At 41.8% G+C, this 15,826-nt stretch overlaps 1 protein-coding gene across 3 annotated transcripts in view; it reads left to right on the top strand.

Moving 5' to 3' along the window:
• The window catches only part of ryk (receptor like tyrosine kinase), a 50,924-nt gene extending 39,198 nt beyond the window's left edge, over window positions 1-11,726 (top strand). For all 3 annotated transcript variants that reach the window (XM_026158170.1, XM_026158169.1, XM_026158168.1), the window contains 4 exons: window positions 3,034-3,143; window positions 3,262-3,421; window positions 4,775-4,911; window positions 9,502-11,726. In XM_026158170.1, the coding sequence (XP_026013955.1) occupies window positions 3,034-3,143; window positions 3,262-3,421; window positions 4,775-4,911; window positions 9,502-9,613 (519 nt within the window). In that variant the 3' untranslated portion in view covers window positions 9,614-11,726. The remainder of the gene's footprint in view (window positions 1-3,033; window positions 3,144-3,261; window positions 3,422-4,774; window positions 4,912-9,501) is intronic.
• Window positions 11,727-15,826: the final 4,100 nt, after the last annotated feature.

Raw genomic sequence — 15,826 nt, 5'->3', positions numbered from 1 at the left:
ACATTTTGTGTTTGCAGCAATCAGTGGCGAGTAACACCTACAGTAACTACTGTTTACACTGTTATTAAGAGGTCTGTTGATACAGTGATGAAGCCGGTGCTCAGGGCAGAGGTTTGTAACTCACTCTGTGGAGACAATCGGGCTTTTGTACAGTTAACCCCAGGGAGGCTTTCATGCGCTTGGAGAAAAGCCACAGCAGATCCAACCAATCAATCAGCTGCAAAATACAGATGCAGAAAAATGCTTTGCGATCACAAGATGAAGCTTGCCACACATTTACAATAATCAAATGCCTTTTTCAGGCACACATCAGCACCTTCCTTCTCGGCAGCTTCAATACGTACCTTTGGCGGCTACGGGAGACAAAGACTTAGTCATTAAGTTGGAGGTGTTGCAATAAACGCTGAGCTATAAATCAGCTCAGTATCAGGCCAGCTTAGATGAAACTCGCGGGGAAATGCTCCGAGAGCACAACATTCATTCTGCAAGCGAACATCTGGTTTAAAAGGTGTGACTGTGGAGGGAGGGAGGAGGTTTGGAGCGTTGACCTTGTTCTTAGACATTTTTCTTTCACCGACAGCTGAGATGTATTCTGCACAGTTTGAATGTCTCATAGCAGCTGCACATGTAGCCGTTTCGCTTGAGCGGTTGACTTAAAGTCTTCTAATCTTTGTTCACTGGTTGCCCAAGTCTTTGTTTTTCGGTATAGTCCCAAGCGTTAATTTTGCCTGCATCACAGTATCAACTGTCAGATAAGACAACAAAGTCCATTTCCAGTGTTTACATCCAAGCCGGGGATTGTGCTGAATAAATCAGACCAGATGCAAGAGAATTGAACCATACACACAATTATTTGGAGCTGTTACTTAAAGAGCTCAGTGTTGTCTTTTCAGCTCTCCGGGATGTTTGTTACAGGAGCAGCCTCACTTCGTTAGCGGTCGAGTGTCTTTTCTCTGGCACACCTGCTGACTTAGAGCTATTGTCAGTAAGCCCTTCAACAGCTCCACAGACAAAGCAGACTCATTTCTTTAATGCAAGACTCGGTTAAACCTCTGAGTAAAAGAGTTTCTGCGTCACATCAGATTAAATCCTCAGAGCAGTGTTAACCCTTAAGCAGCCAAACGGCTAAAATGACCAAGTGCGGTCACGTCTAACTTTTATCTAAGAAAACTGTTTCTCTCATATCTATATTTTTACTTTATCTGTGACTGATATTCTAAAGCTACTCCATAATACTTTGATCAGCAATAAATGACAGTGAAGTCCGTATGTTTAGGGTGTTCTCCTTTGTTACATCCATGCTTCAGTTTCAAACTAACATCTTAATTGTAGGTGAGACATGTTTCAGATATTTCCATCATCACTTTGAGCTTTAAGTATTTGCCTCAGGGCTTTTGCAGCAGTAAATCTTGCTGTTCTGTGTGTTAGCCATGGTTCACTGCAAAAACATGACAGTGTTGTTATTAAAAAGTGAGAAATTATAATAAAATAAAACCATATGTTTTAAAAAATCATTTTTACGGTTAAGGATATCACAATGGTACATGAGAAAAATACAGCCATTTGTAGTCTATTTAATGAAGGACTGCAAAACTTTACCAACATAATATGAATTCTTTTTTTGTTAGATAAAGGCTCTCACTTTACTAGATTTTTGAATGCAGCATCAAATTAGTGATTCAGACGCTCAAAGTAGTAGAAATGTAAACAGAACACTTAAAGTTGTGCTTTTTACAATCAGGGTTTTTTATTTTTATTTTTCCCTGTAATGAACTTTAAGTGTAACAATAAGGGATTTATCATAGTTTCAATAAAGTCAATCAAAGGAAGAGAAAGAAGTATGGGTGCTCTGGAGGTTTGATCTTGTTTCAGATAATTCACTGGGGAAAAAAACTTCTAGCAGTGCGTTTTGGGTAAACTTTCAAGGCTGATACCAGCATATGACAGGTTGCCTTTTTGCCTACATTTTGTCATCTTGTAGCCATGATCCCTTGTGTGTCAAAATAATTTTCTGATTTAGTCATATTTTAACACTCGTAAATGTTGCTTTTGGTCATGATGGTGATATTGGTGTTCACCAAACGAACAGACTGTGTCATGTCGATTGTGGCACTTGCAGTGTTTAGCAATGCTTAAATGTGTTGTGTGGGTGTTTTGGTTTTTTGGCTTTGAAAAATGCATTTGGTTATCTCCTCTACTTAAGAACAAGAATTAAAAAGCACAAAAACCCACCTCTGTGCACTTCAAGCCCTTTAACTCAATTAACTACAATTTTGAATGGCTTCTTGAGCTATTCTAAAAAATACTGTGCAAAAAAATTAGCTACTTCTTTGGTAAGGTGGGAGCTTTTCTCAGATTTAATGACATTTAGGGAGCATTTAGGTTTTTTATATTATTTTATTTTTTGATGGCAAGAAAATCAACAAACTCCACATTGAAGCACGCTCTTAGAGTTTGAACCCAGGACCCTCTTGTTGAGGGGCAGCAGTGTTTTCCACTGAGCTACCGCAACATTCTGCTGTGTTTACACAGTGTACATGAATGATCTTGTTGCATGAGGTAGGTATATAGATGAGGAAATATTTCTGAAACTGTTGAGTCTAGACAGAGATTAATGTGGATGTAGCCTTAGTTTACCCCTTTATCACAAAACAATAACACCTGTCTTTTTCTCCTCGGCATGCTGACGTGTGCTAATTATCTTATTATACTCGATGTTGACACTGAAATAAGAGTTTAGAGGTCACCAAAGTTGTTACACTTGAGGGGTACGTATATATCTTTGAAATTTTAAAGGTTGCATTTAAACAAGTCATGTCAGGTCTTGTTTTTCCAGTCTCCTTGCAGTTGAATTTATAGAGAAAAAATAGTCGTGGTGTATGTAATGCCCATATTTCGCCCACATTGTCCCGTTCCAAAGAAAACTAGAACAATTTTACACAGAAGTCACCAGGTGTCCTCTCTCAGTCTTTACTTTTTCCTGTCAGTCTCTCAACTGCACATTGTCGCCCTCTCTCCCCCATTTCCTTTCAGGCAATCTCTCAGCAGGACCTGGTTTACATGGCCATCCAGATTGCATGTGGAATGAGCTACTTGGCTCGCAGAGAGGTCATACACAAAGACCTCGCCGCTAGGAACTGCGTGTAAGTTTTCAGTGACCTGACTCTAGCTGTCGTCACGCTGTCCTCAGTAGCTTTCAGGTGATTTGGTTTGGAATTTAATTTGTCAAAAATAAAGGCCGTGCTTTCCCTCCACCGACAGCATTGACGACAACATGCAGGTGAAGATTACAGACAATGCCCTCGCCCGAGATCTCTTTCCCATGGATTACCACTGTCTGGGGGATAATGAGAACCGGCCTGTCCGCTGGATGGCCCTGGAAAGCCTGCTCAACAATGACTTTTCCAGTGCAAGTGATGTGGTAAGAACTACCAGATATGCAGTTTACTTCCATAGACTGTATATAAATGATGGACACAGCCACTGTGTTGTCAACCATTTAGGATTATTTTGTTGCGCCCTCTTGGGCTTCATTTTTGCTTTGTTTGCTTGCTGTTGCTTAACAAGGCAACGCTGTAACTGTGATTTGTTGTCAACAAAACAATAGCAGAAGCGACCTTTCCTGTCTCTCTGAGGTTTCTAAATGCGAGTATGTTTCCAGTAGACATGATGCGGTTAAGGCGATCCGGGAAATGGCACCGATTGTGTGCAAGCCATTCTTAGACACTTGGTCAAGGTGTCAAAGGGAAAGGCGTGTCTGTGGCTCTTCTCGCTTTCCTGTTCCAGGATAGAAGACCGGGTGTGACGGAGGCAGTCGGGAAGTCTGCCTAACAGATCCTCAGAGACACCACTGAGACACGAGCCAGACGTGTCCCCACCCCCTCCACATTCCTGTTATGGTCACACCGCTCCATGGCAATCATGGCACTTAGATTTAACAGAGGCCTGGCATTAACAGCCTCCCAGTGCAAGTCCATACAAGTACCTGGAGCTGTATAGCATCTTGAGTGTGTTGCTGTTACGCACACAAATGTATTGTGCCCTTACATCAGCAGGTACACAAATCAGATAGCAAGCGACACAGGATGGGAGCGTTCCTATTGGCATGTTTAAGCTTTACTGGGAATGTTGGCAGTGGCTTATTCACTGATGTGGGAACAGGGTGGTTTACCGTAGAACACGTTTTTGTTTTATTGTCCCAACCCCCCCTCTGAAGAGCCCACCTTGCTCTTAGTTCCTAAACAGTCCTTGCACTTCCTTTTAAAGGTCCTGTGTCACCCCATTAAGGCTCGGGGCATACTAACACAGCAGAAACTCAATGCTTTCTGGGCTATTCTGTCTGTCAATGTCAGTTTTATTTTAGATATTATGGCTTCCAGAGTTTAAACAAACAACTTCAAGGTCAAAACCTACTGGAAGCATCTTAAATATGATTCGAGTAATTCATCTTTTCTCTGTTCAGAGGTCAGAGTGAACACTCGCAGGCAGTTTGAACCCTGATAATAACTGCTTACACTTTCACTCTCAACAAAAACTGGCAGCAGTGATTTATATTCCAAATACATTTCTTGACATAATTTCCTCACATTGTTCATTTGGAACGTCGTGTATTTGAATACAAGTACAACAAGTGGGAACGCTACTTTTCCACCCTCTGGTTATGTTCGCCCTGTTTGATGAAAACACATTAAAAGCTTGTATATTTTTGTAAAGTGCTGTGAATGAATGCTAAGCACTGGTCTCAGGGTTATTCAGAGAATTTGTGTGTTCACAGTGGGCTTTTGGAGTGACGCTGTGGGAGCTGATGACTCTGGGGCAGACCCCCTACGTCGACATTGACCCTTTCGAGATGTCGGCTTACCTAAAAGACGGGTACAGAATAGCACAACCAATCAACTGTCCAGATGAGCTGTAAGTTGCCCCCCACCACCACCACACATACTCTGTATTTTCACTTGTTTATTTGACTTTGGTAAGAGTTGGAGCTAGTTTTTTGAGTCGTCCTTCCTTTTCTTGTCCTATTTGTCGACAGTTTACAGACGTTAATGATATACAGAACCACAGCAACACTAAGTCCACTGGTATCCGCTGGGTAAGGTATAGATCAGTGTGGCCAGGTTTGGTTTCTGTAGGATTATTACTCTAATCCCACAATTTTCTGATCTGCAATGACAACAAGTCAAGGATGATGTTTTTTATGATTGTAAGTAGCAGTTCATCAGTATGGCCTTCTCATTACAAGATGATTTAGCCTTTTTTTCCCACCTCGAAAGTGTAACAAGAAGCAACTCAATTAAGTTTCATGTAGAGCTGGGCGATATAAGATTTTTTCATATCACGATATGTTTTTTTTTTCATTTCAGGCGATAACGATATCTATCACGATATAAGCCAAATAACTATATTTGTAAGATTTAAATGTGCCGTTGCTCACAAGTAAAATGTGAAATAATCAGCAGCTTGTTTTGATTTAAATATTTATTTCCCATAATAAGTTCAACAGGGTAGATGTACTTAAGGAACATGAGACTTTTTCAGATAAATAAAGGCAAATATTGCAAACTACACAAAAGGCAGCCGCTAAAGCGTTTAAGTTTCAAAATAGAACAAACGAAACAGACTAAATTGTCAATTCCACTTAGAAACAAAATATTAATTCTAAAAATTAATCTTAGTTTGTTTTACAGAAGAACAGACAAAACTGACTAACTTTTATCAATATCAAATAAACTGAGAACTAAAAGGAAATTCTCAATCTCTCCTTGTTGTATAGCTGAGCTTTTCAAACAGTATTAACAGTTACTTTAGTCTGACAAAAGCCGAATGACGAATTAGCGCTTCCAGTCAGAGACTGAGGCTACGTCCACACGTACACGGGTATTTTTGAAAACGGAGATTTTCCGTTTTCGTTTTAAAAAATAATCCCGTCCACACATAAAGGCAGAAATGAAGGAAAACGCTGCTATGAACATGCCAAAGCAGCAGGTGGCGCTAGATTCCTAACCGTGCAGAAATGTTGGCCAATCAGAAGTCTAGAAGCCTCGGTGGGAAAAAGTAAACAAAGCTGGGGCATAGAAGCAGAACCGAGTCGTATGTGTGGAGGGACAGTAACTGTGTGTATATGTAAGCATTTAAACACTGCAGAGAGTAGAATTAACAGTAACAGTATTGTAGAAATTCATTTCACCGAAACAATAACGTGGCGCACAGTGTGACGTTAAAAAATGCACACACCTTTGACACTGCGTTTTCTCCGTTTTTCTAGTCCACACGTAAATGCAAAAACGACGTTTTCAAAAATCTTCATTTTCAGTGACCAAAAACGCCGTTTACGTGTGGACGAAAGGTGCAAACGCATAGAAAAATCTGCGTTTTCAAAAATACCCGGGTATGTGTGGACATAGCGCATGCACCAGTTTATTGTATTTCCAGACTTGCTTTCGGCACAATTTACAGTGCACGCTACTCTGTTTTTGTCAGACTTGAAATAGCCGAAATACCTTCACACTACGGAACTTCTATGGCTCTTCCGTTCGACAATCTCTCCGGCATTGGAACCATCATCTGTTTTCTCTTTGGTAACCTTCGGTCACGCTCGGTTGATTTTTCTAGTCGGCTCACTCTTTTCCTTAATTACCCGGGCGGTACGGTGGCTGGCTGCTTCCCAAACAAATACACATGTGCGGCTTGGCACTAACAAGTAACGTGACGTGACGTTGCGGCTGTGATTGGTTCAGCTCTGCGCTACGTAATTTGGATTGGCTGTTTTTTTTGTTTTTTGTTTTTAAGAGGACAAGAGCGGCGAGGTCTATCGCGATAGTTTAATTTTTCTATCGAGAAAAAGTTATATCGCGATACATATCGTTATCGTTCTATCGCCCAGCTCTAGTTTCATGTATATAGTGCCACTTGATCGCCTCAAGAACTCCATATTACTGTAGGCTGAGAGCAGTGCAACCTAGAAGTAATAAATGTATGCGCTAGCTTTTCAGCACAAATCTGAGACCGGATGACTCAGTGAATGTTGTCATCTTAACACTAAAAGGTCAAAAGGTCAGTTTGCCTACTTTAAAGCAGTAGTTGTTTACAGTTAAAGTGTTTCATAATTTTTAAGAGAAAGAAAAAACCCCACAATGTTTTTCCACAACAGACTGGTAACGGTGCAACAATATTCTGGAAAGCGTGGCAAATCATCACTGTCCACAGACAGTGGAAAAGAGTGTTTCTCTTTTTCATTTTAAAGGGAAGCGTCACTGCAGATCAGTGCAAAGTTCAGTAAAGGTCATCACCTTTGATGCGAATACTCGAAACGCAGACCAAGTCCTTTTGCACTGTTTCCAAACACTTTCCTCTGCAATGTGTGCCTTTCTGTTGTTTTGTATATATTCCTCTAGTTTGTATATATTCCCCTTGGCTGTATATCTGTTCTGTTTGCTGTTTATTCCTGACCCTAACCCTTCTGCACAGTACATTGACAATAAAGCGCCATTCTGTTTATTTTATTTGAGCACCAAATAAGTGAATATCTTCCACTGGAAGACTGTTTTCATACTGGCTTTTCCTTTAATTTGTCACATCTGTAAGTCTGCAGTGAAGAGTGCATTTTCAGCTGCAGTGAAGCTTGTTATTGGAGACTGTCGGCACAATAAATGAGCTGCTAGTTGACATATTGTTTGAGGACCTGAGTCGAATCAAACTGTTCAGCTGCTACTAGCTTTGATTGATGCAAAGTTTAATTCCATCAGGCTGTCAAGAAGAAGAGGCAATGTTGTCCCACTGGTTTAATTTTTTGGCATCACTGCAGTAGTATTTACCATCTGATCCCCCAAAACAGGTTTGTGGTGAGGAAGCTCAAAGCAGCCCTGGCAGTGCATGGATATTTAGTGTTTGGTGAAAATTAACACTTGCTGGAAGCTGACTTGGGAGAAGCAGAAATGTGTTTGTGCCATGCCTGACAAATTCTCGTGGTATTTCTGTCTTCGGGGTGTACTTAAACCTGCAAAAGTTATACTTTCCATTCCCAACAATCTCTGAAAACAGAAAAGAGAGAAGAAGGTCATCCTCCACATTCATCAAAAAGAGTCCACACAAGATCAGTATTAAAGCATGTCAAAATCTGGGGTATTTTGATGAAAGAAAACAAAAAGACTGGCTGGATTTGACAGATTTTACACCTTTTATCCCTTTGCCAACCAGTTGACATTGCAACTTACATGCATGTTTCCATTAAGTCCAGTAATCTACATTGGTTCCTGTCCGTGCTGAAGTACTAAGAATAGAGGATATTGTTTGCGGCACAGACTGAAAGCCCATGAGGCAGATTTTTGATAAACACACATTTATCTTGACTTTGTTGAGCTTTGTTGTTCCAGCTCTGCTGTATGTCTGCTGCATTACTGTTTAAGTTCATTGAGAGAAACGAAAAACAGACTCAAATTCGTCATGCGTGCACATGCTTGGCAAAGAAAGACAATGCTAAAAAATCACATGGAGCCGAGCAGTTATCAGACAGTGCTTTAGATATCGAAAGAAGATGCAGATTCTAAAACATGGAGAGCTTTAGCATCAGAGATTACTTCACTACATCAGGATCTGACTAAATGTGAAATACAGTAACGCTCTTCCCTTTGGTTCCTGTGTTATGGCATTTAATTATTCACCGGTGACTGTGTGGACTTGATCATTTGTCTTAAATGTTGCCATAACCAGTGTGTTTATAAGTGTCTTCTTAAGTTTGGCTTTTAACCACCAAGTTCCAATTAATTGATGAGTGCAGATGAAACTCCCTCCAGGTGCTCCTTGGATATTACTTTTACACTAATTCCTCGGAGCGCCGCCATCCCAGCGCAGAGGCATTTAAAGAAAACAAACTCGTGTCAAATCCCCACAGAAATGTGCAATTCTCGATGATTAAAGGAAACTCAGGATCTGATTACCTGAAATCTTTTAAGTCATCAAAAAACTGTTTCCTTGCAAATACAATAGATGTTGAGGCGATGGCTTCCTTTACCACAATACTACAGCTTATGTAATCGAGGCCGTGCGCTGATAGAGGTAATTATATCTCACGCATTTCTACCAGCACTGCACAGGCAGCTCCTGGTTCAAGACAATACAGCAGTTGCAGTATAATACTAGACGAACGCTGCCTTTAAATCCAGTTTTTCTCTTATAAAAATAACAATTTATTCACTTTCATTTTATTTACACTTACGGAGCTTCAAGAGCACCCCCATGATGTCACAGCATGTATTCATTTGTGTTCCTGGACATGAATTTCTCCTTCTTTTTTTTCCATAGCTGTTGATTCAAAGATTTTCCACTTTTTTAAAAGTTGGAAAGGTCAGCGAATGGACGCATTACACTTTCCCAGGATATCTGCTTGTTTAGGTTTAGGCAGTGCCGGTCTAAGCTGGGAGGCCCAATTTTCAAATGATCTGTGAGGTGTTTTCAGACATGACTCCTCTGTGAACTTTGACCCGATCCTTCTCTGTGTTGCAGGTTTGCAGTGATGGCTTGTTGCTGGGCCTTGGACCCCGAGGAGAGGCCCAAGTTTCAGCAGCTGGTCCAGTGTCTCACAGAGTTTCACGCAGCGTTGGGTGCTTACGTGTGAAAGCAGTGGGTGGCACTTCTTCTTCTACTAATCCATTAAAGCAACGACACTAAAGGCTGGCGGACACTTTTCACGAGGAATGCACATTTGAAATCGTGCCTTATCACATGAAAGATGAGCAGACTTGTGCCCGATGCTTTTGTTTTGTACAGTTCTTTTGGAGTTTTTATATAGTTAAATTACCTTTTTACAGCATAGCAAAGTAAAACGACTCTGTGTTCAATATTGTTCCATTTGCTTTGAAAGCATCTAGAAAAGGCGACGATCTCCACACGCAAAGAGGACCCGAAGAACGAAAAGATGAGGACTTTTTGTGCCATTGAGCGACTTTTTAAAAGAACAATTTAAGCTTCTGCAGTATTTTCTACAGATTCTGTAATGTTGTGCAAATTTTAGATTTGTTTTGGGTGTAAATAACTCCACAGCAGAATGAGTTAGGTACCAAAGTGGACCAGAGAGCTTCAGTAACCATAATCTTCTCGGACACGCTGCTCCGCTCAGGCTCGGTACGAGAGGCAGATCTGTTGAAATGATTTCTCTGCAAATGGTACAGCGTTTCCTCTGCCGTGGATGAGTTTCCTTTACTGGAGCGCACTCAACAGAGACATCACACCAATTTTTTTCCTATGCCAGCAGCGTGTATAAAGACATGTGGACACCACAGCTGGAACATCAGCTCTGCAGAGCTATCTGTATAAACCTGATTTTTACACGTGGACACTTATTCTTTCAATGTCACTGCTGTCTTCCTCTTGTACTTTTTATTTCCGCTGTCAGAGCCACAGAGTGTGTGTGTGTATGTGTGTGTGTGTGTGTAAAAGGTGGATGTGATGTGACCAGTTGGTTAGTGAAGCATCGAGTGGAGCGTTCTCGCCAACACCATCAGATCGAAGCGTCTGAGAACCAACGTTCCAAGATGGATTGATGTCAGAGGGACATAAATCATGGCGGACAGAATCTGTGGGATGCATCTGCTTCTTACTGAAGTACAGTAGACTATATATATATAAAAGATTGGTGTAGGCGCTGTGACATCACCCATGGTCTTGCTGTCTTGAAACCAGATGTGACGTGTTCGGGGGGGTGGATTAGACTGAGACATTTGGTATCAGCTCACTGACAGTGTAGTCATGGTCTGAATCGACACCGAAGCTGTGACGTCACTTTTGTTGTACGATGTTTGGCAAGGAGACAACGGCCGATATAACAGTGCGGCCGTTATACAGAGGCTTTTGTGGTTTTGTGCACATTCTGGTAGCAGAAAAATATCAGAAACAAGTGAAAGAAAACAAGATCATCAGAACAAGTTCTAAAAAAAAATAACAGACATCGGAGCAGAAATGTGAAAATGAGGCTGTGAATTTTATCCATCGCAGAAGAGAACCTCTCATGTTACAAGCCACGAAGCGAACAGACCGGACTGAAGAAAGCATTCGGCTTTAGTGAGCGACTCATCAGGCGGCTTTCCAGAGCTTAAAAATCTTTAATAAAGAAAAGTTCAACACAACAGTAACGGGTCATTTTGTGGCCTGAACACAAACTGAGCTCAGCTTTTGAACCACACGATATCTCTGTGGTTACAGTGTGATGATGGAGCAAGTCTTTGTTACCTTATTGTTCATTTATTTAAGGCGGAGTCTGGAAGGTCTTCTATAAATCACCGCTCATGTTTTCTACAGCACCAAGTCAGCCGTGTCACCTTAAACCACAACCGATCAAATATTTGCATTAAATGTTCCACACATGGCTGCAAACGCATTTGGATGCCTTTAGTTTTGGCACAAGGTTTACGAAAATGTCTCACAAGTGTCACTCGCTGCCAGCGGTTCTTCTCCACCCACAGAACAAGTCATTTACTACGTCCATCTTCTGTGTACAGTGTGTTTTTGAGCTGCATTGTTCGGTGTGAGATCGCAGCTCTTCACACGACTGCTCGACTCATTTTGATTTAATCACTGTGAACACACACGCCAGCTTGGTCTCATCGTATCCTTCCACTATCTTTATGATGTGTTTGGTTTTTTTTTTTATGGTCACTGCATGTTGAGATAAGGTTGTAAACTGCTTCCCAATTTCATATCCACAAATTAAATGGAATCTTTTGAATATATTACCCCGTTCTTGTCTTTTTTTTTTTTTCTCTCTTCATCCAAAGCTTGTTTTCTGTAGTTCCCCAAAAGTCACAGCCACAGTGGGGGGGAAACCTAACTGTATCTAAAGACACCAACTACAGCGAATCATCTCCTAGTGTCTGCATTACTCACTGTGCATTCTTTCTTTTCTATGCTTCATTGTTTTATGTCAGACAATTCTGCACCGGACATCTTTTATCCCTTTGCCAGCCAGTTGATGTTGCAACTTACATCCATGTTTCCAGTAAGCCCAGTAATCTACATTGGTTCCTGTCCATGCTGAAGCACTAAGAATAGAGGATATTGTTTGCTACACACTCTGTGAAAGCCCATGAGGCAGATTTGACTTTGAGCTTTGTGTTTCCAGCTCTGCTGTATGTCTGCTGCATTACTGTTTAAGTTCATTGAGAGAAACAAAAAACGGACTCGAATTCGTCGTGCGTGCACATGCTTGGCAAAGAAAGACGATGCTGGGGAAAAAAACATATTTTGGACAACGCTTTAGATATGGAAAGAAGATCCAGATTCTAAAACATGGAGAGCTTTAGCACCAGAGATGACTTCTGTGCTTCATTGTTTTACGTCATTTGGTTTTGTTTCGGCTTTAGGCTAAAGTCACATGAACGCCACACTTCTTTAGGATGTCGTAATGGAAAGTTATGTCAAATCTAATTTGTTTTGAGTCCCTAAATCCCCTTGCTTACAAGTCCCTCCAAACCTAAATGCTATCAATTATATCTGTGGCCCACAGGCTGGAAAAATAATTGATAGCAGGTAAGAAAAGTGCAGTACTGAGGGAAACAGATTGCTGAAGTTTGTTTAAATTAGTTCGAAGCTGCCAAAAGGCCTAAAATAGATACAGACACACACCAGACCTGCAACAATATAAAGAAGAGAGGTGACGATCAGTGAGCAGAGCTTCGCAGATGGATGTTTGCTTTGAGAATGTTGATGGAGAAGGTCTGATGCAGAGGGTGGTTGTGGGGAGATGGAGGCAGAGGATCGCGAAGATGTTTACACACAGACTGATGAGGGATAGTTCTTCATTTAGAACCAGACTGTGTCTTTTTGTGGAGCTTTTTGTCTAGAGATGAGTTTTCAACCACTGCAAACCTGCACCTGTGCACTCTCTAGAGCAGGGGTGTCGGACTCCAGGCCTCTAGGGCCGGTGTCCTGCAGGTTTTAGATCTCACCCTGGGTCAACACGCCTAAATCAAATGATTAGTTCATTAACAGGCTTCTGGAGAATCCCAAGGCATGTTGAGGAGGTAATTTAGCGATTTAAATCAGCTGCGTTGGATCAAGGACACATCTAAAACCTGCAGGACATCGGCCCTCGAGGCCTAGAGTCCGACACCAGTGCTCTAAAGCAGCAGTCTCAAACTCGTGGCCCACCTCACCCCTACTTGCATATGCATGTATCTTGACGTGAAGAAATATAGTGCAATTTTTTTGGACCTTGAAGTTGCTCTATTTTGTTGAGCAGGATTACTTTGAGTGCAATGTAAAAATAAGTTCTTTAAAAAGCAAAAGAATAAATGCAGAATGAAACGCACAGATGGTCGCTGCAGTGGACGCTTTTCATTTTGTTAACCGTCAGTTTCACTTCAGCTTTTTCTAGAACTTTCTTCACTGAAGCTGGTTGATGGATCAAGAGTAGCCCACAGACCACGGACCTGTTGTAATACACTTTTTGACCACTGCCTCCATCTGACAACAGACGCTTTCTGCAGGTCGACTGGCTGCCAACACAGTACCACCGCTTAAACCACAATTTCCCCTTAAGACACAGGTGACGACGATCGGGAAGTCAAAACCACAAGATGTGAGGACAGGCTAAACACAGAGACAAAACTGCTCACACCAAGCACAATAAGAGAGACTGAGTGACACAGAAGGGACTAATCCGGCCTGCAGAAGTGTAGCTGCTGTCAGCACTTGTCAATGCGGGCTGCGTTGACGGTGACGTGTAGTTACATTTCTTGGGATTGGGAGGATTGGGAGGCACAGCTAGGGAAACGGTGCAGAAACTAAAATAACAAAATGAAAACAAGAACTAAAATCTCAACGATTTCACTAAAACTCAGAGACAAATTCTCCAGAATGGAGACATCACCACCGCGGCCTTATTTGTTTTGAGTAAATCAGCTGGATGTCAGGCATGTGGCGTCACATTGTGGTATTTCAGTGAAGCTTGAACCTGACATATTTTCAGAATGTGCTCAGTCATCGGTGGCTTTCAGATTGTGTCACGGTGAAGCCACTCTTTCAGTTTCTCTACTTTCCTCACCAGCTGCAGGCACAGCAGAGCGCACTGTAACGCGGCCACAGGACGCATTGAGCAAACACTCCTGCATCCTCAGCAGCAGACTCTTGTGCCACAGTACGGCAGAGTTTAGAGAGTTTCTGGCTTTCGAAGTTCCTGTCTGCGGGGGTTTCTGGGTTTAATTCACTGAGAACCGCCAGGCAGCTCTGTAATCCTGTTTCTGGGAACTGGGCCCAGTTTGAGCTTCCAGTTTGACTCATCTTCATTGCTGTCACTCCGTTTCCACTGACTTTACATACTTTGCACACATTTTCCACACATTTCCACACATTTCAGCTTCACTGAAAGCCACCAACAGTTTACTTGTACACCCACTCCAAGCGTCACAGTCTGAAACCAAAACCTGTTGTTTTTGTTTTTGTTGTTTTTTTCCTCCGTGTGATTTTGTTTCTCTAAAACCGCCTTTGAGCATCAGCATCATGGGATATATCATGATTTCAATAACCTGCAGCAGTTTAAGGCATTGATAACATGGATGTTTGATCTGTTTTCTGATAACTCACTGGCGAACACTTTAACTGCATTCTGGGTAAGCCTTCTCCATGTGGGACACGTCAGTGAAGAGGGTATAATATGTGACCTGCCTCCTTTTAGTCTCAGCTAGAAGAGGATTCGGATATCAACATGTAGACAAAAACTTGGGCCTTTCTTCACGGTGGGGTCCCACTAGTTATTTAAAGTTATTTGGTCCCTGAGAAAAATTGCCCACAAAAAAAATATAATTCCTGAGATCACTCGGCCACTTAAACAGCTCCCCCACTGATAAGGTGTTGATTCGTGGAGGAGTTGCATTAAATTCCTTTACATGTGGCGCAGTGAGGTCGAAAATAAGTCATTTCTGTGGTTAACTGATATGCATATGTTAAAACTCCTGCAGTGTTTGACGCAATAAATTTCCTTACTAGTGTGTTTGCAGACAGCTTTATAACAGTGCAAAGTCTGGATCATGGCTGATGTTTTTCAGACTTGCTCACGTCCAAAGTCCAAACGTCTCTGCAGAGCATGTTTAGATATCCAGATAAGAGAGCGCAGCCCCACCTTGTTCAAAGAACTGAAAGAGAACGGATATTGATCTCTTGGAAAGACCTGCTCTACCTCTCAGGAGGCAGGTTATCTACCAAGCAGAAAGTGGCGGCTCCAGTCTTCAGTCAGCATGTCTAAGTATCCTTGAGTTGCTATCTGATGCATCGATTGGAGTATGGTCGCGTGTGAATATTAAAAAGGTGTAGGAGAAAACGAATAGGTCAATAAGGCATGTTTGAGTGTTCATACAGAGTGGAAAAGTGCTATATAAGGACAAGTCCATTGCCATTTACTTGCGGATACGAGAAGTTGGGTAATCTCCGTCGGAAGAAAATCATGGTGGACAGGATCTGAGGATCTGTTTGTGGTGTTTTTAGTGGAAATGTGTGGAATCCCTTCTAGATTGAGCACTGGTACCAAACTGAAATCTTACTCAGCTTGAGAGTGATTCTCTTCTGCAGTTTTCTGCTGCACCCCAACCAGAGCCTGGGTCCCAGGAGGAAGACAGTCTAAAAACTTCTCTCTAACTTTGTAATAGATCATGTTCATTCAATAAGAATCGATGTTCAGCAGCTCTGCACATCAAACATCTGTCTGAGGACACATGGCTGGACACAGGCCCAGTATTTTCTACACCTGCTTTCCCCACTTTTTATAATTCTGAAGAAATATTCAGATTTCCTGTGCTAACCCCATCAACTCATCTTGTTCTTGTCCAGCCAAACTTTGACA

Source organism: Astatotilapia calliptera, chromosome 23 (assembly GCF_900246225.1).
Source record: "Astatotilapia calliptera chromosome 23, fAstCal1.2, whole genome shotgun sequence".
Classification (NCBI taxonomy): domain Eukaryota; kingdom Metazoa; phylum Chordata; class Actinopteri; order Cichliformes; family Cichlidae; genus Astatotilapia; species Astatotilapia calliptera.
The sequence above is the reverse complement of the archived record's forward strand: the minus strand, read 5'-3'. Positions and strand labels throughout refer to the sequence as shown.